At 59.1% G+C, this 18,391-nt stretch overlaps 1 protein-coding gene across 1 annotated transcript in view; it reads right to left on the bottom strand.

Annotated features, from left to right (window-relative positions):
- The window catches only part of MAPK8IP2 (mitogen-activated protein kinase 8 interacting protein 2), a 60,455-nt gene that overhangs the window by 21,560 nt on the left and 20,504 nt on the right, over positions 1-18,391 (bottom strand). Inside the window, exons 3-7 of the mRNA XM_077807475.1 lie at positions 15,423-15,650; positions 4,543-4,651; positions 3,864-3,941; positions 3,132-3,290; positions 720-3,005 (exon numbers count right to left, since the gene is read on the bottom strand). Coding sequence (XP_077663601.1) covers positions 720-3,005; positions 3,132-3,290; positions 3,864-3,941; positions 4,543-4,651; positions 15,423-15,650 — 2,860 coding nt within the window. The remainder of the gene's footprint in view (positions 1-719; positions 3,006-3,131; positions 3,291-3,863; positions 3,942-4,542; positions 4,652-15,422; positions 15,651-18,391) is intronic.

The following is an 18,391-nucleotide window of genomic DNA, read 5'->3' as shown; positions in this document are numbered from 1 at the left end:
CCGAGCCACTCGGGCCTGGCTCCTCGGCGGGGAACGTCCAGGTCAGAGCCAGCTGGGGTTGCCCTTCCTGTGTTAATTCAGCCCCCACAGTCTGGGGAGAATGTCTTCAGAAAGGAAGGAAGAAAGATGTCCCAGCAGTTAGGGCACTAGCTCTGGTTCAATTCCCTGCTCCATCACGGACGTCCTGTGTGACTTAGGGCTTATCGCCAGGGCCCCGCAGTCGGAGCACAGTGATGCGATTTACAGCACATACCCAAGTGCTGTCCTGGAACTGCCCTCTGTGGATGCTGCTGGCGTGAGTTCGAAGGCCCCTCGTCCCCGCTAACGTAGTCCTGTTTGAAGAGGGCGACGTTAACACCAACGAGGTACCTTTGAGTTCATGCCCGCAGTGTAACACGGGGAGGTTACAGACCAGCACTTCGGTGCGCACTGCAATTCACACCCTCGTCGCCTGGACCCGGTACGGTGTAGACTCAGCCTTTGTCTGTCTGGGTCTGTACAGTGAGGAGTGTAGCACCCCCACCTTCCAGGGGTGCGGTGGGGACAAACGTACCGCAGAGAGGGAGGTGTTTAGACACTGCAATGACTGGGGGCTCGGCACATGCCCTACCCGGGGAGGTAAGTAGGTTTATGGGTGGCCCAGTCTGGATGTGGGACTCTCCTACAGGGAGAGACATGGCTGACCCCTCTCTGGGGCGGGCAGGGGAATTGGTACTTACTGGAGGAGCGGGATGTGCTATTGACAAAGACATTGAGGAACTTCTTGGAGAACTGGAGGTCGGCTTCAGGGGAGGAGTCCTCCGAGGAGCTCTGCCCGTCCTGTGCCGCCAGCCCCTCCCCAAACTCGTCCTCGTCCTCCAGGTCGCAGTTGTCGCAGGCGGTCAGCAGCTCACTGTCGTCGCTCAGCACGGAGGTGCAGCGCTTTAGGCTCACCAGCTCCAGCTGCGTGTTCTCATCCACCACCAGAGTGTATTTGATGGAGTCGTAGACCAGGGACTCATCCAGCGGCCGAGGCTCCAGGGCCATGGGGGGCGGAGGAAGCGGCAGGTCCTCCTCGAAGCTCTGCGTGTTGTCGTGGAAGGGGGAGCCCTTCAGGCTGCCGAAATACGGCACGTCATCCTCGTCTGTGGAGTAGGTCAGGTTAAAGCACCGGTTGGTCTTGGCCGTAGAGACGTCGAGCATGGGCAGGAAGGCGTCGGGGTTCTGGTCCAGGCTCTCTAACCGGATGTCATCGATCATGTCATTGTCCTCCAGGATCCCCGAGTCCAGGTCCTTATCGATGGCCCAATCCTCTCGCCCAGCTGCCGGCTCCACCTCTATGCCGTGTTCTCTGGATGCTGGATCCGAGCCCTCTGTGCTGGTGTGAGGGGCGAAAGGGAAGCTTTTGATGGGCCCCGTACAGCAGCCAAAGTTTGCCAGCACCCCTGAGCTGCCCAGCCTGTCGATGGAGAGGGGGTGCCCCAGGAACACTGGGGTGATAGTGTCATTGGTCGGGTTGCTCATGAATAAATACGGGCCGGAGTCACTTCCCGGAGGCGAGGACTCTGTGGCAGGGCTGGTGCTCGTGGGTTTCTCGTCCTCGGCACTCTGGAGTGAGCTGCGGAGAGTTTCCATGTCCACCAGCTCGATGCTCTGCTGGGAGCAGGACAGCTTGACCGGCTCTGCTTCACTCCCTGGGGAGTCCCGCAAGCTGGGCTGTACGTCCAGGGACTCGCTGAGGATCTCGGGCTCAAGGTCAGAGGCCGGGGAGATGGTGTCGCAGAGGGAGTGGGCCTGCTGGAAGCACTCGTCCGGGCACTTGAGGGGGTATGAGCCCTCCAAGATCATCTTGTTGACGAGGTTGCTGAGCAGCCAGGGTGAGTCTGAGTCCTCGCTCAGGTCAGGCTCCGACTCGGAGTCAGAGTCGTACTCGCTGTTACCCTCGTCGTCCACCTCCGGCAGGAGCTTGGGCCCGATGGGCAGGTAGAAGGAGCGGCGGATGCTCTCCAGGCTGTGGTCTGGGTCAATCTTTAGATCCAGGGGACTGGACCCAGACACATCTGTCTGGTCAACGGGGGCGGAAGAGTCCTCTGGGTTCAAGGTGTCATAATAACCCTCCATCTTCAGGTCGGCCAGGCTCTCTCTCCTCACCATGCTCCTGTCCCTCAAGCGGCTCTCCGGCAGCTCCCCGTCCAGGGTCATCTCCTCCTCCTCCTTGCACTTATCCAGCAGCAGCGAGTCCTTGATGCCCATGAGCCCCTGGCCTTCAAGCTCCGTCTCCAGCTCAGCCTCCGAGGTGGGGGAACTGGCCTCCTCGATGGAGTTAGTGAGGTGGGAGGACCTGCCGCTGCTGCTGTCACTGCTCAGATCCAGCTCCGTCTCCGAGATGGAGGAAATCATGTTGCTGACCAGGCGGCCCCCACAAGCAAAAGCTGCCTCGATTTCCCCCTCTACATCTGAGTCAGAACCCGGGGAGCTGAGGTCGTCACTGTGCCGGCTGCGGGGCAGGAACTGCTTTGAGTTCCTGCTGGTGAGATCTGCCTCGATGCCTGGGTCGGATGATGGAGACGTGGTCTCGGAGGAGCCTGAAGGGAGCCCATGCATGCTGGCGGCCCTGCTGCAGTGGGGACCCTCCCCTTCAGAGCTCAGCTGCTCTGTCAGCCCTCTCAGGCAGACATAGGCCCCCAGAGTGCACCCCCCGTCCCCATCGCTCCGATCAGCGAAGGCTGCAGCTTCAGTGTCTCCATAGCCCTTGGGCAGCTCTTCCTCAGAGAGTGGGGTGCTGGACTGGCCACGGCGGGTGATGGGGGAGCCACGACCAAGAGCCAGGCCTGCGTCCCCCCCAGCGCCATCTGCAGGGGTACCCTCCTCACTGGGTTTTTGTCTCTCCCTGCCGCTGGCTGCCTCTGGCTTGAGGTTTGCACAGTAGCTTTCGGTGGCTTTGGGCTGCTGGGAGTTGGCTTCGCAGGTCTGGGGCTCCTTGCTGGCTTCCGAGTGAGAGGCTATGTTAGGAGGAGCGGCAGGCCCTGTTGGAGAGAGAGACTGTTTAGGAGACGGCTGGCTGAGATGAGATGGGGTATGTGGTGAGCATGGTGCAGAGGAGATGATATTCATATTATAATCTTCCCCGGCTCTCTCCAGCGGTTGGTTACCATATGCCAGAGACTCATGTCTGTTGCCTTCCAAGTCATAGAAGGAGGGTTTGAGCAGCGTCTGGGCCTGCCCTGTTTCCTCAGTGGTCAGCCCCAGGCCGTTCTGACTTTCCAAGCAGGGGCCATCTTGGACACAAGGGTGAGAAGGAGACAGGCGCCCTGAGAAGAAAAAGCAAAGAGCCTGAGATTAGAGCTTTGAACCAGTTCCCCCACCCAACCCCGGCTAGGGCCTCTCATTCTCCCCCTGCTTCACTGGGAAAGCCAGTGCAGGAGAGTCCCCAAGCCCAGCTCGCTGATCCCTGCTGGGCAGTGCCCCACGCACATGGGATGAGACAGAAGCTGGCTCGGCTCCTTCCGTGGAGCCACATCTTCAGCTGCTGGAGGGGAAGGGTCCCCTGGTCCGTGCCCCTGGGGATGAGCAAGACAGGCCCTAAGTGCCTTTCCAGGGAGGAATAACCAGGGCCCGTGTGCTCGGCAGTGCATTGACGCACAACGTGGCAGTGACTCTTTCCAGCGAGGACTGGTGTGGAGGGTGGATAGTTTTGCCGTGTTCTCCAGGCACTCAGCTCTGTGGGCCTCAGCAGTTAGGCTGGTGTCTGGAAACTCGGCTCAGAGTCTCCTTCCCCTGCCCCGCGTGTGCCAGGGAGGTGGGGCTCAGCGGTTCACCTTCTCCGCTCCCCAGATCTCGGCTACTGCTCTGTTCTCGAGGCAGCGGGGCTGCCCAGCCTGTACGTTTGGCTCCCGGGCCCCCTCCTGCCCGCTGCCGTAGGACAGGGCCGGCAGCAGGCACTGCCATCAGGTCAGCAGTCCCTGGTGGGGAAAGGCGCAGCACCAGGGGCAGCCGCAGGCAGAAGACAGGACCAGGAGCAGCAGAGTAACGAATCCTACAGCAAAAGCACCACAGTCTGTGGGATCGTGGGAAACGCTGAACTCCGGGGCCTCCTCGTCACTGAGCCCATGGGCCCCTGTGTCCGGTTGCCCCGCTCTGAGCCAGGATGGCTGGCTCTCTGTGGACGGCAGTCACACTTGGGTCCCATTTTCGAGGACTGAGAGCAAAGCGTGGCTCTGCCTTTCGGGTATGAGCCGAGCTTCTGGACATCAGGCAGCCCCAGAAACAGCCTGAGGGGAGCAGCGTGGGGAGGAGGGGCAGAGGAAGCATGAATCTCCCCAACACAGGGCTCGGACACAGCCCTGGGGGAGAAGCTGGGCCTGGAACCCTCCATGGAGCAGCTCACCCCATCTCCTGACCATCCAGCCTCGGTTTCCCACCCCTCCCCCATCCCCAGGGCCCAGAGCAGAGCCTGGCTCTTAGGACAGCCACACAGCTGAGCTCAGACGCACAAGCCCCCCCAGCCCTTCTGCTGGCGCAGGTGGGGGGGCTGCAGCAGGTGGGGGAGGGGAGTATGCTCACCAGTGTGTGAGGAAGAGGAGGAGGAGGAGGAGTGGAGAAGGGTCTCCTGCCAGGTGGCCCGCTGAGCAGTGGGGGGAGGAGGGTAGCTGCCGTTGTTATTCAGGGAATCCTGGTCAGAAAGAGAAGAGCCGGTGAGTTTAGAAACGAGGGCGGGGGGGTCCAGGGGTGAGGGATGGGAGGGCCAGAGGAGAGGGAGGAGGGGGAACACGGAAGTGAGGCCATGTGCTTTACAGGAATCGGCGGGCCAGGCTCCAGGACTCCCTGCTCGGCAAAGCTGGGCTGTGCCCGACGAAGTCTGGAGGGTTCCTCTGGCCACATGCAGCCAGATCAGGTCTCTGCAAAAGCTGCCTCTGTGCTTGTCAGTCCCCACTCAGACGCAGGCTCCCCACAGGGAATGACCCCCGGCCTGCCGCTGCACACGCTGGGTGAACGACAGGTCAGACAGCGTCCCCTAAACTCTGAAAGCTGAGCCCTGAGTCAGCAGCCCTCTCAGCCCCCCACCCCAGCTAGCCCCTTCTCCCCCGAGTGCTCCGGGAAACTTCAAACATGGGGCAGCTCCTCATGCCAGGGGACTCCCGTCCCCGTCCGACATGCTTGTGGGAGGAGCGAACTAGCCGCAGCAGGGACAGGATCAGCACTGCCAGCTGCATTAGCCCCACCGGCAGGAACGGGACAGTTCACACCACACAGCCACCGGTTTAGACTCTCTGCAAACTCTGCCTCTGGCTCTCGGGGTCACAATGGGAAGGTTTTCACCACTCGTGTAACAGCTAGAGACTGACTCGTTAAACTGAGAGCTGGGACTTTGAAGGAGAACCCAGAGGTCCATTGGCTCCCCCCATCAGGCTTTGTGTCCCCCAGAGGACAGGCCCCCAGGTGGGGAAACACTGGTGCAAGACATGCTGCCGGCACCACACGATCTTCCCCTTACAATCTGACGCACGCACAGAGACAGAGAGACAGACACACACAGGTAGACGTGTACACACAGACACACACATGCGCAGACATGCACACGCACAGAGACACAGACACACACGTGCACAGATGAAAAAAGGCAGAGCAAAGGTTGCTGATGGGGCGAGGGCTTTGAGACGAGGCTGTTGTAACTCCACGGAGGAAAAGCAGCACGAGCAGGGGGTGGATCCCACTCTGAGGGGGCAAAGGGGGGCTGTGCAATAGCAGAGACACTCAGATCTTCGTCAGACCCCACCGTGAAGAAGAAAGAAAAGCCATTCTGTTCGATCTGCTCTAGTCCTCGCACGGTGCCCTCCACTGGGTACTGGAACCACGGTCTGTCCAGACAGTTGGTGAGTCGGGGCGATGCTGCACCGAGAAGTGAGCAGTGACTCGGAGATGAGGGGAAAGCAAATGTAGCGTTTCTGTCTCAAAACAAGTGACTAGAACAATCGCACGTACACAATGGGAAATGACTGCCCAGGAAGGAGCCCTGCGGGAAGGGGTCAGAGGGGATCACAAGCTAAATCTGAGTCAACAGTGTAACGCTGCTGCAAAAAAAGTGAACATCCTTCTGGGCTGTATTAGCAGGAGTGTCGTAAGCCAGACACGAGAAGTAATTCTCCCGCTCTGCTCCGTGCTGATTAGACCTCAAGTGGAGTATTGTGCCCAGTTCTGGGGGCCACATTTCAGGAAAGATGGGGACAAATTGGAGAAAGTCCAGAGAAGAGCAACAAATATGATGAAAGGGCTAGAAAACATGACCTGTGAGGGGAGACTGAAAAAACTGGGTTTGTTTAGTCTGGAGAAGAGAAGACGGAGAGGGGAGATGAGAAGAGTTTTCAAGCACGTAAAAGGTTGTTACAAGGAGGAGGGAGAAAAATGGTTCTCGTTTAACCCCAGAGGGCAGGACAAGAAGCAATGGGCTTCAATTGCACCAAGGGAGGTTTAGGTTGGACATGAGGAAAAACGTCCCGACTGTCAGGGTGGTCACGCCCTGGGATAAATTGCCCAGGGAGGTTGTGGAATCTCCCCCATTGGAGATGTTTAAGAGCAGGTTGGACAAACACCTGTCAGGGATGGTCTAGATCAGGGATCTCAAACTCAAATGACCACGAGGGCCACATGAGGACTAGTACATTGGCCAAAGGGCCACACCACCGACCATCCCACCCCTGCTGTCCCGGCCCGCCCCCACTCCACCCCTTCCATGAGGCCCCGCCCTGCTCTGCCTCTTCCCACCCCTTCCCTGCCCTCATTCCAACCCCTTCCCTGAAATCACCATCCCAACTCTGCCCCCTCCCTGTCCCCAGGGGGTGCAGGAAGGGTGCAGGGTGCAGTAGGGGGCTCAGGGCAGGGGCTTGGGGTGCAGGAGGGGTGTGGCGGGGGCTCGGGGTAGGGGGGATTCGGGGGGCGGGTCTGGCCCGGCACGCACCATGGCCAGGGCAGGCTCCCTACCTGCCTGCCCTGCCCCCTCACCGCTCCGGGAAGCGGCTGGGACCTGGGGGACGGGGGGCACAGGGGTCTGTGTGTTGCCCTGGCCGCACATCCAAATTTGCGGATGATACTAAACTGGGAGGAGTGGTAGATACGCTGGAGGGAAGGGACAGGATACAGAAGGACCTAGACAAATTGGAGGATTGGGCCAAAAGAAATCTGATGAGGTTCAATAAGGATAAGTGCAGGGTCCTGCACTTAGGATGGAAGAATCCAATGCACCGCTACAGACTAGGGACCGAATGGCTAGGCAGCAGTTCTGCAGAAAAGGACCTAGGGGTGACAGTGGATGAGAAGCTGGATATGAGTCAGCAGTGTGCCCTTGTTGCCAAGAAGTCCAATGGCATTTTGGGATGTATAAGTAGGGGCATAGCGAGCAGATCGAGGGACGTGATCGTTCCCCTCTATTCGACATTGGTGAGGCCTCATCTGGAGTACTGTGTCCAGTTTTGGGCCCCACACTACAAGAAGGATGTGGAAAAATTGGAGAGAGTCCAGCGAAGGGCAACAAAAATGATCAGGGGGCTGGGAACACATGACTTATGAGGAGAGGCTGAGGGAGCTGGGATTGTTTAGTCTGCAGAAGAGAAGAATGAGGGGGGATTTGATAGCTGCTTTCAACTACCTGAAAGGGGGTTCCAAAGAGGATGGCTCTAGACTGTTCTCAATGGTAGCAGATGACAGAACGAGGAGTAATGGTCTCAAGTTGCAGTGGGGGAGGTTTAGATTGGATATTAGGAAAAACTTTTTCACTAGGAGGGTGGTGAAACACTGGAATGCGTTACCTAGGGAGGTGGTGGAATCTCCTTCCTTAGAGGTTTTTAAGGTCAGGCTTGACAAAGCCCTGGCTGGGATGATTTAACTGGGAATAGGTCCTGCTTCGAGCAGGGGGTTGGACTAGATGACCTTCAGGGGTCCCTTCCAACCCTGATATTCTATGATATTCTATGATACCTCCCCTGAAGCTCCCATTGGCTGCGGTTCCCCGTTCCCAGCCAATGGGAGCTTCAGGGGAGGTACCTGGAGGCGCTGCCAGGGCAACACACAGACCCCTGTGCCCCCCCACCTCCCCCAGGTCCCGGCCGCTTCCCGGAGCAGTGTGGGGGCAGGGCAGGCAGGCAGGGAGCCTGCCCTGCCCCCGCTGCGCGCCGGGCTGGAGCCGATCTAGGTAAACGCTTGGGGGGCGGGGGGGCCACGGGGAGCTGGTGGGCCACAGAAAATAACCCTGTGGGCCGCGTGTTTGAGACCCCTGGTCTAGATAATACTTCGTCCGGCCGCAGTGCAGGGGTCTGGGCTAGATGGCCTCTCGAGGGCCCTTCCAGTCCTACGATTCTATGATCCTGGCCACGACTGTCCCTACCTCGCTCCCCAGGAGAGTGATACAAGCTGTGTGGGGTACCGAGCACCCTCATCTCCTGACAGCAAAGGGAGTCAAGGGGCAGTTTGGGCCCTTACGAGAAAAGGTCGCTGAGGGTGGGCTGGAGGTAGCTGCGCTGGGAGTCACCCAGAATCCGCCTCGCCAGACAAACCATGTGACTCTATTCGTATTCATCTGCAGGCCACGGCTGTGTCAGCATCTGCCAGGTAAATCACACGCGGCAGGCCCTGGACGCCGTTAGGGATGTTGGATACAGCATCTCCTGGGAGGCTTGGCTGGGGCACAGTCACCGAAAATTTGCTGAAAGGTTGTAAACAAATTGTCCTGGAAGCAGCAGAGAGGGACCTGGGGGAGCTTCCGACTCAGCCCTGGCCCCATTGATTATCCAGCCCAGGAGGATTTAATGACATTTGCAAATTAGACTCTGAGAGGAGCTGTGAGTGCAAGGGGGGATAAAGCCCTAATCCTGGGGCCGAGAGAGATTAGAGATGTGGGCAGGAAACAACAAGAGATTGGGCAAATCCAGCTAATCCAGCTGGGGACAGATCACTGGAGCCCAAGTCTGTGATGGGGGAGAGAAACATGGAGATCACGTGGCTGAGAGGGACCGGGGGGCAGTGAACCAGACAGGAGTTTGGCAGGGAATATTGCTGCAGATGAAGCCAATGTGATTCTATGCTGCATGTCCCAAGGAATCATGTCCTGGGAAAGGGGAGACACCCCAGGATCCTCAGTGGAGACACCCCAGGATCCTACATTCCTAGAAGCCGCCTTGTTCTGGGGAGCAGAGAAAGGAGAGTCCCTATCTCCCCAGCCCTGGGAACACCGGGTTTAACTCTGGGAGCATCCTCTCCAGAATGCTAGAGACGAGAAACAGAAATGGGCACTGAAGAGAAGCAAACCGCTCCATCTGCCTGGCTTGGCTGTGTGATGTCCAAGGAGGGGACACGACCCCAGTCTGCAAATACATACAAGAGGGGGGAGACCTCCAGGATTACTTGAGCAGGAAATTAGTAGATAAATGATCAGGGTGATACCTGGAGTGCAGCTCAGAATAACGGGATAGAATTAGGGAAAGAATACTTTATATGGAATCTCAACAACTCTGTCAGCAACTGACAGGGGATCTGGTCAGAAATCCCCCCAAAGGGAAGGGCCGGGGCCTGTCACTCCCTGACAGAGGGATGGATCCAGGTGGGAATTTCCCCCAGGGAAGGGCCGGGGCCCGTCGCTCCCTGACAGGGGGTGGATCCAGATGTGGCAGGGCTTCAGTCGATGGTGGAAAGAAATGTTTGATACTCTCAAGCCCCGTTCTGAAGGGGTTGGCCCACTGCTGGCACCTCCTCATGGCCAGGCGTGGCGTGGCAGCTCTCTCCCCTTCGCTCTGTGGCCACTGGGTGCTCCACTTCTGTAGTGGCCTGTCTCTTCCTGTGCCTTGGCCCTCCGGCCGGCTCCCTTCCAAGCCTCTCCCCTTCTGGGGTCCTCTGGGGACAAAAGCCAGGGGAATTAACACCAACAGACGGAGTTAGTGCAAGAGAAGGGAACACCTCCCTCGCAGGGCGTATCACGACTGGGCCCTCCCGTCCCTCAGGGAGGGGCCTTCAGGCAGTGCTTGTAGGGGAAGCTCCTGCCTTCCCTCAGTCCTTTCCTCAGGGCTGAGGGGCTGGTCTCATCCCTGGGCTGCCCATAAGTGAGCTGTTCTACTCTCTTTTTACCTCCTCCTCCAGCCTTGTGGGTGTGGTGTGGCGGGGCTGGCTGAGCTCAGGGCAGCTCCAAAACCCTTGTTATCCAGTGTGGGGTTTGTGTGCCCCACCACACCCCCTGCCCCTCACGATGGCACCCGGGGAACCAGGCCCAGCAGATGGTTCACCCTGCCTCCCTGGAAAACCAAATCAGCCTGTTGGTGGGCTCTCCCCGCTCCATGCTGAACTGGGAAGGTATACGGCTGGAGGGACAGGTATCAGCGCACAGCCCGGGGGCGTAGGGTGTCCTTCATGGCATTTCATCATCTCAAGGGGGCATGGTCGGTGAATTGATTTCACAAGAGGTACTGTCGGCGCAAGTCCATAGCCCGTTTCACAGCGAGACCGTCCTTCTCTACTATGGATTGCGCCGTTCCCCAGGGCCCTGGGTGCTCCTCTCCGCTTCCTGGGACAATCCTGCACCTACGCCGGTTTGTAAAACAAGCTCTTTGGAGAAGTCAGGACTGGCCAGGTCAGACTGTTTACATGGGTGTTTTTTCAACTGCTGAAAGGCCTTTTCACAGGCCTTGGACCAGCGTGCCTTCCTGGGGCTCCTGTCCTGAACTGGGCCCATGAGGGGAGCTCCTAGCATCGAAAACCCTGGTACAAATCAGCAGCAGTAGCCTACAGGCCCCCCAAAGCTTTGGACTTTCATCTTTGTGGCTGAGCATGGGCACATTGTGAGGGCCTGGACTTTGCCAACAAGGGGCTGGACTTGGCCCTTCCCCAGAATATATCCCAGGTAGGTGGTCTCTTTTCCCCCACTTTTGCACTTTGCCAGTAGCCCAGCCCCCCCGTAAGAACCAGAGTACAGCAGCCATCTGTGCTGGATTTTCCTCCCACTCTTGGCTGTAGATGACCATGTCGTCTCACTAGGCTGTTGTTTGTAAGCCATGGGGTTGAAGAACTTGATCCATGAGCCGCTGGAACATTGCAAGGAGGCCAAAGGGAATACTCTGAAATTGACAGAGGCCAAATGGCATGGCAAAGGTTTGTCTCCCATACCGGGAGAATCCAGTCAATGATTAGGGGATTTCTCAAACAGTAAATAACAGGAACGGGATCAGCTGATCCCAGTGACGGAGATCCTCAGCAACAAACCTTCTTTTCAGGGTCATATAGCCAGACCATCCATTTGTGGACGATGTTCATAGAGTCTTTGTTTTCAGAAAATCACATACCTGTTTCAGCAGCGGAGGTGGCTTGATCAGTGAGGATCTCCTTAGGTGCCACAGCAATAGTCTTTGCATTGGTGTGTGAGGTGGGATTGCCTCAAGACAGTGGGCAGCCTGATCATCTATCACGAAGATCTGCTTGTACCCAGCAGCACCATTTTCCAAGGGTCCAGCAAGGTCCATCCCGAGCCCTTCAAATGGGACGTCGACTATGGGGAGTGTGACCAGAGGGGCTTCTATCCCCTTTTAGGTCCTATGAGTTGGCATTTGGGGCAGAGTCTTGGTGAATTCTGGGCCAAAAGAAGTGATCCAAAATCCTGGACAGGGTCTTCTCAGGACCCCACAGAGGGGATAGCATGAGCCCGTGGCATGGCTTCGTGCCTGAGCCACGGAATGGAGGAGTTGCCACCAAACTTCCTCCATCAGTTGGTCTTTCTCCAACTGGTGCAGGAGCCCAAACCATGGTACTGCTCTGCTCATTGTGAGTCTATGACTTCCCCGCTAATCATAGTCTGGCACAAAGTTTCGTCCTCCCTCTGGTCCTTTATGAAGTCTGTCTCTCTGGTTAGGATGTCTCTTCTGTAGGGCGGCCACTGTGGCTTCGTTGTTAAGGGGGCCTTCTGGAGAAGCTTCCCTCTGGCTGGATCCTACCTCTCCAGGATCCTCACCTACACCTGCCAATGTCACAGGTTTTGGGCTCCCATCTCCCCAGGTCTCCTCAGCTGCTCCCTCCAGGGTCTCTGGGGTTGGTTTAAATTCCCTCAATACCTCTGAGAAATACTCCCAATCCTGTCCCAAGATAAGAGGGTAGGACACTGTTGAGGCCAGCCCCATTACAAGGCACTTTGTGTTTTCCCCTATAGCCAATGGCACACTTCTCCATGGTTACACTGGAGGAAGACAGTCTCCATGGGGGCTTCAGGGTTTGGGACCATATCCTCCCAGACCAGGGCCTGGCCACACCCAGAATCCACTAGGCCCGTGACCTCAGTTCCACTTATCTGCATAAGAGCCGTTACTTCAGCTGGAGTTCGTTTATGGTCCCTGTCCATAGCCACACTCCTTTTGGGGCACTCATGGTAGCAGTGACCTGGGGCCCACATGGAAAGCAAGTCCCTGCTCCTGGCCGAGTGGCTGCTGGCCCTGGGCCCGCTATTTGAGATAGCCCTTCCCTGTGTGCCTTGTCTTCTCCCCCTCCATAGGGGTTCCAAGAGCCTTTGTCCGGACTGGGGTCTGAGATGTTGGGGTTTGCTACCAGGGCCCAGTCCAGGGCTTGACAGCCTGCTGGGCACCTTAGAGGCTGGTGCTTGCAAGACCACCCAGTCTGATTGCTGGCTCCCGGGTTGGGCTCTCCCTTCAGCTGAGGTGCCCTGGGCTTCAGGCAGTTGCTCATATGAAGCAGTTAGAGCCATCTCTGCAGCTAAATAATTCTCATCAGCCAGGCTGCACTGGCTAGGGACTTGTCCCTGCCCTCAGCCAGAAGTATGGGGGTGAGCTGCTCCACGACACTGAGCTCGGCCACCTCCGCTCCAGTCTGAGTCTCCGGCGATTGCCACTTAAAACCCAAGCCTCTTAACTTCTGGGTGACCACGTTGGGCCTGGCCCCAGGGGCATTTCTCCCCAGGGAACCTCTGCCAGAAAGTCTCCTCTGTGAAGCTGAGGTAGTCAAGTAGGGCCTCTTTCACCTGTACTGGTCCCGTCACCTGCACTGTACCTGCGCTGGTCCCGTCAGGTATGGTGCCAACAGGGTGGCCCAGTGGGCATGAGGCTTCCGTGGCCACTCGTTCACAGGTTATCAGGAAGGCCTCCGGGTCATCCTCAGGACCCATCTTTGTGAGTTTCACTGGCATGGGCTGGACCACTGGGCCGGGGCCTACAACCCCGGGAGGGGAAGCCCTGGGGAGGCCCTCCGGCTGCATCAGAGCTACCAGCTGCTCGACCAGCCATTGCTGCTGTTGTGCCCCTAGGCCCCAGAGCAGCCGTTGCTGCCGGGCAGCCATTTGCTGCAGGAGCCGTTGCTGCTGTGGGTTCTCAGTCACCCATTTGAGAAGATGCTGTAGGTCCATGTTGTCGGACCTACCAACCCCCGTCTCTAGGTCACGGGTGTTTGACCCCTAGGTCAGCCAGTCCTCCCCACTCTCCCGCAGTGGGGTGTGGACGCACCTGTAGGAAGCTGCACTCAGGCCTGGGCACAGCAGGGATGTACATTGGGCCATGTGATGGCATCAGAATCTGCAATCCCATGAAACACACTGTTTCTAGCCCTCCTGGCTGTGGTGGAAAGCCCGGTGACGTCACCCAGTGTCGCCGGTGCAGCACAGAATCATAGACTATCAGGGCTGGAAGGGACCTCGGGAGGTCAACTAGTCCAACCTCCTGCTCAAAGCAGGACCAATCCCCAATTTTTGCCCCAGATCCCAAATGGCCCCCTCAAGGATTGAACTCACAACCCTGGGTTTAGCAGGCCAATGCTCAAACCACTGAGCTATCCCTCCCCCTGCCTGCGTCTAGGAGAGCCAGGGAGGAGGCTGCTGGGCCCCGGCCTAGCCCTGGCTGCTCCGGGGGTGGAGCTGGCTGGCTGGGAAGCCTGGACAGCCAGCCATGCCCTCTGTGACTGGGTCCCCTGGGCATGGCTCAGATGCCCCTGGGTCGGAGTGAGGAATAAAAGGTGCTGGTGTCTCCTGAGGGTCACCCACCCACGGCACCAAGACAAGACACGCCTCACAGCCGCTTGGCAGGGTCCCGCTCCTTTCTTGCCTGCTCTGATCAGCAGCGAACTGGGCAGTGTACGCGCTGAGCGGCCTGCCCTGGCCTCCGAGCCGAGCCCGTGCCGACGACAGGCATTTCCCGCCACTCAGTGAGGCCCACTCAGGCGCTGCACGGGTGCAGGTGTCCCGCGTCACTCACATTTCACAGCTTCTCTGCAGCCACAGGGGCCAGAGACCCAACTCTCTTCTTGTGACGAACGCTCAGATTCTGGAGAACAAGACGGCAGCCTCCGGATCTGGGCTGCCCCCATGCCATGCGCAGGGAGATGGGCCCAGCTTGGGCCCTGAGCTAGGGAACCATCTCCCCGCGGCATGGCATGGAATGGGATTAGGGTTGCCAGCCCTCCAGGATTGTCCTGTAGTCTCCAGAAATTAACAATTAAACTTTACTTAAAGATTCTATCAGGGGATGAAGCCTCCAGGAATACGTCCGACCAAAACTGGCACCCCTGGACGGGCGGGAAGGGGAGGGGAGAGGAGCCTTACAAACTAAAGCTAGCAGGGGTGGAGCACTCGTCACCGCACCCTAGGGACAGCCCTGCCCTGGCCCCTGGGAGAGGGATGGGCCAGGACCCAGTGGGCTTCATCCGTCTGTAACTTCAGCTGCGCAAGGCCCCCTCAGCACCTCACACCACTGACAACACCACTCAGCACCACACACACAAACGGCCCACGATCACAGTGCTGCGTGTGGGCCCCCACATGCCCTGCCCGGTGCAGGAGCAGAGACTCCAACACCTTCAGTGCCTGAGACCGAGACATGGGAAAATCAGCCAGCCAAGCTCAGCGCCACGCACCGAGGCCCCCCCAAACACCCTCAGTGCCATCCGCAGAGACCCTCCCAAACCCCGCTCAGCACCGTGTGCAGAGACCCCCCCAAACCCCCCTCAGCACCGTGTGCAGAGACCCCCCCAAACCCCCCTCAGCACCGTGTGCAGAGACCCTCCCAAACCCCCCTCAGCACCGTGTGCAGAGACCCCCCCAAACCCCCCTCAGCACCGTGTGCAGAGACCCCCCCAAACCCCGCTCAGCACCGTGTGCAGAGACCCTCCCAAACCCCCGTCAGCACCGTGTGCAGAGACCCCCCCAAACCCCGCTCAGCACCGTGTGCAGAGACCCCCCCAAACCCCGCTCAGCACCGTGTGCAGAGACCCCCCCAAACCCCCCTCAGCACCGTGTGCAGAGACCCCCCCAAACCCTCTCGGTGCTGCATGCAGCAACCCCCGAAACCCCCTTCAACACTGCGCGCAGAGACCCCCCACGACTTCTCAGTGCCTCATGCAGAGACCCCCCCCAGCCCCCTCAGCACCGCAAACAGTGACCCCCCCCAGCCCCCGCCTCAGCGGAGCTGCAGGCCCCTCACCTGGGCCCCCGGCACGCTCAGGCTCAGGGTGCTGGGTCGGGGCTTCTGCGTTTCCTCGGCGCCGGGCGAGGGGATGGGGGAGGCCGAAGGTGAGGGGGTCACATCCAGCCCGGTCCCGTCCGGCTCCTCCTCATCCTCGTTGTCATCGATCATCTCAAACTCCTGGAAATCCTCTGAGAAGGTGCAGATGGGGTGGGGCTGCTCACAGCGCTCCAGCACCAGGCCGTCCTGGGGGGGCACACGGGGGTTAGGGGGCAACGTTCCAGCACCAGGCCGTCCGGGGGGGGGCACACGGGGGTTGGGGGACAGCGCTCCAGCACCAGGCCGTCCGGGGGGGGGGCACACGGGGGTTAGGGGACAGCGCTCCAGCACCAGGCCATCTGGGGGGGGCACACGGGGGTTAGGGGGCAGCGCTCCAGCACCAGGCCATCTGGGGGGGGCACACGGGGGTTAGGGGGCAGCGCTCCTGCACCAGGCCATCTGGGGGGGGCACACGGGGGTTAGGGGGCAACGTTCCAGCACCAGGCCGTCCGGGGGGGGCACACGGGGGTTAGGGGACAGCGCTCCAGCACCAGGCCGTCCGGGGGGGGGGCACACGGGGGTTAGGGGGCAACGTTCCAGCACCAGGCCGTCCTGGGGGGGCACACAGGGGTTAGGGGACAGCGCTCCAGCACCAGGCCGTCCGGGGGGGGGGGCACACGGGGGTTAGGGGACAGCACTCCAGCACCAGGCCGTCCGGGGGGGGCACACGGGGGTTGGGGGACAGCGCTCCAGCACCAGGCCGTCCGGGGGGGGGGCACACGGGGGTTAGGGGACAGCGCTCTAGCACCAGGCCATCTGGGGGGGGCACACGGGGGTTAGGGGGCAGCGCTCCAGCACCAGGCCGTCCTGGGGGGGCACACGGGGGTTAGGGGACAGCGCTCCAGCACCAGGCCATCTGGGGGGGGCACACGGGGGTTAGGGGGCAGCGCTCCTGCACCAGGCCGTCCGGGGGGGGCACACGGGGGTTAGGGGGCAGCGCTCCAGCACCAGGCCGTCCTGGGGGGGCACACAGGAGTTAGGGGACAGCACTCCAGCACCAGGCCGTCCGGGGGGGGCACACGGGGGTTGGGGGACAGCGCTCCAGCACCAGGCCGTCCGGGGGGGGGGCACACGGGGGTTAGGGGACAGCGCTCCAGCACCAGGCCATCTGGGGGGGGCACACGGGGGTTAGGGGGCAGCGCTCCAGCACCAGGCCGTCCTGGGGGGGCACACGGGGGTTAGGGGACAGCGCTCCAGCACCAGGCCATCTGGGGGGGGCACACGGGGGTTAGGGGGCAGCGCTCCTGCACCAGGCCGTCCGGGGGGGGGGTGTAACGATGCTGGTTCTGGCGGGACCCAACTGAGAGTGCCAGTTCAGGACAAATTGCTCAGAGCAGGGCAGTGACAGCCCCAGGCTGGGGTTTCTCCACCTCTAAGGCAAACCGAACCAGCCAGACAGAGAGGACTTTGGAGGACTTACCCCACTGGCTAACCACAAGTCACACAAGCAATTCCCTTAGACACTCCAGTTTCCCAGTATCACCACCAGGGCCACTCGTTATGGGGACAAATGGTTATGAAAACTAATACCCCAGTAAAAGAAAAGAGGTTCCCTCGATCCCAAAGAACCAAACCCCAGACCCAGGTCAATATACAACTCAGATCTTACCCATAAATCACGCTGTTGCCAATCCTTTAGAATCTAAAATCTAAAGGTTTATTCATAAAAGGAAAGAAATAGAGACAAGAGCTAGAATCGGTGAAATGGAATCAATGACATACAGTGATGGCAAAGTTCTTAGTTCAGGCTTGTGGCAGTGATGGAATAAACGGCAGGTTCAAATCCAGTCTCTGGAGAACATCCCCAGCTGGGATGGGTCCTTCAGTCCTTGGTTCAAAGCTTCAGTGTAGCCAAGTCCCCCCAGAAGTCAGAAGCAGGATTGAAGACAAGATGGCGGAGCTGCAGCAGCTTTGTATAGTCTCTTGCCATGTGGTCTCTCTTTCTGTGTCCCAAGGACAAGCTGCCCATCCCATGGCCTGGAAAACCCTCAGAGTTCTGTCAATAGGCAGGTCCCTGCACACCTGGCTGAATCCCAAGGCTTATCTGCCTTCTCTCAATGGGTCAGTTGTGTAACTGATGGTCCTTAAGGGGCCATCCAGCAGGCTAGGCATAAGTTTGAAATACAGACGGCAGAGAGCCAGTATTCATAACGTTAACTACAAAATGATACACACACACAGACAGCATAATTATAACCAGCCAACCATCACCTTCCCATAGACACCTCACACGACAACCTTTGCACAATATTTGGTGCACTGTAGAACCTTGGTCGCAACAATGATCTATGTGGTCCCAGTTTGTCAATAACCTCACAGGAGGGCACAGGGGTTAGGGGGCAGCACTCCAGCACCAGGCCACCCCGGGGAGGGGGCACAGGAGTTAGGGGGCAGCGCTCCAGCACCAGGCCACCATGGGGGCACACGGGGGTTAGGGGGAAGCGCTCCAGTACCCGGCTGTCCTGGGGGGCACACAGGGGGCTAGGGGGAAGCTCTCCAGCACCAGGCTGTCCTGGGGGGGGCCACAGGGGTTAGGGGGCAGCGCTCCAGCACCTAGCTGTCCTTGGGGGGCACAGTTTAAATCTGAAATGGTGCTTCTGCCCAAACCCTGGAATGTGAGTGAATGGAGGGGATAGTGACCCACTGAACTGGGAGGTGCAGCCCCACATCTGTCTGGAACCCGGTGTGACGTTATGAGTATAATATAATATCTCATGAGAGGTGACAGGGCCAGAAAGAGTTAATTAACTCCCAGACTGACCTAACCCAGGGCCAAACTTTAGAGGCTGGTTAGGAAGAGATGGAAATGAACAGAGCTGTGAAATGCAGCCGGCATGGCTAGAGAGAGAGAAGGGGAGCTGTGTGTTCAGGTCTTGTGATGTCAGCAA

The sequence above is a fragment of the Eretmochelys imbricata genome, chromosome 1 (assembly GCF_965152235.1).
Source record: "Eretmochelys imbricata isolate rEreImb1 chromosome 1, rEreImb1.hap1, whole genome shotgun sequence".
Taxonomy (NCBI): Eukaryota; Metazoa; Chordata; order Testudines; family Cheloniidae; genus Eretmochelys; species Eretmochelys imbricata.
This window is presented reverse-complemented; position numbering and strand designations above follow the sequence as displayed.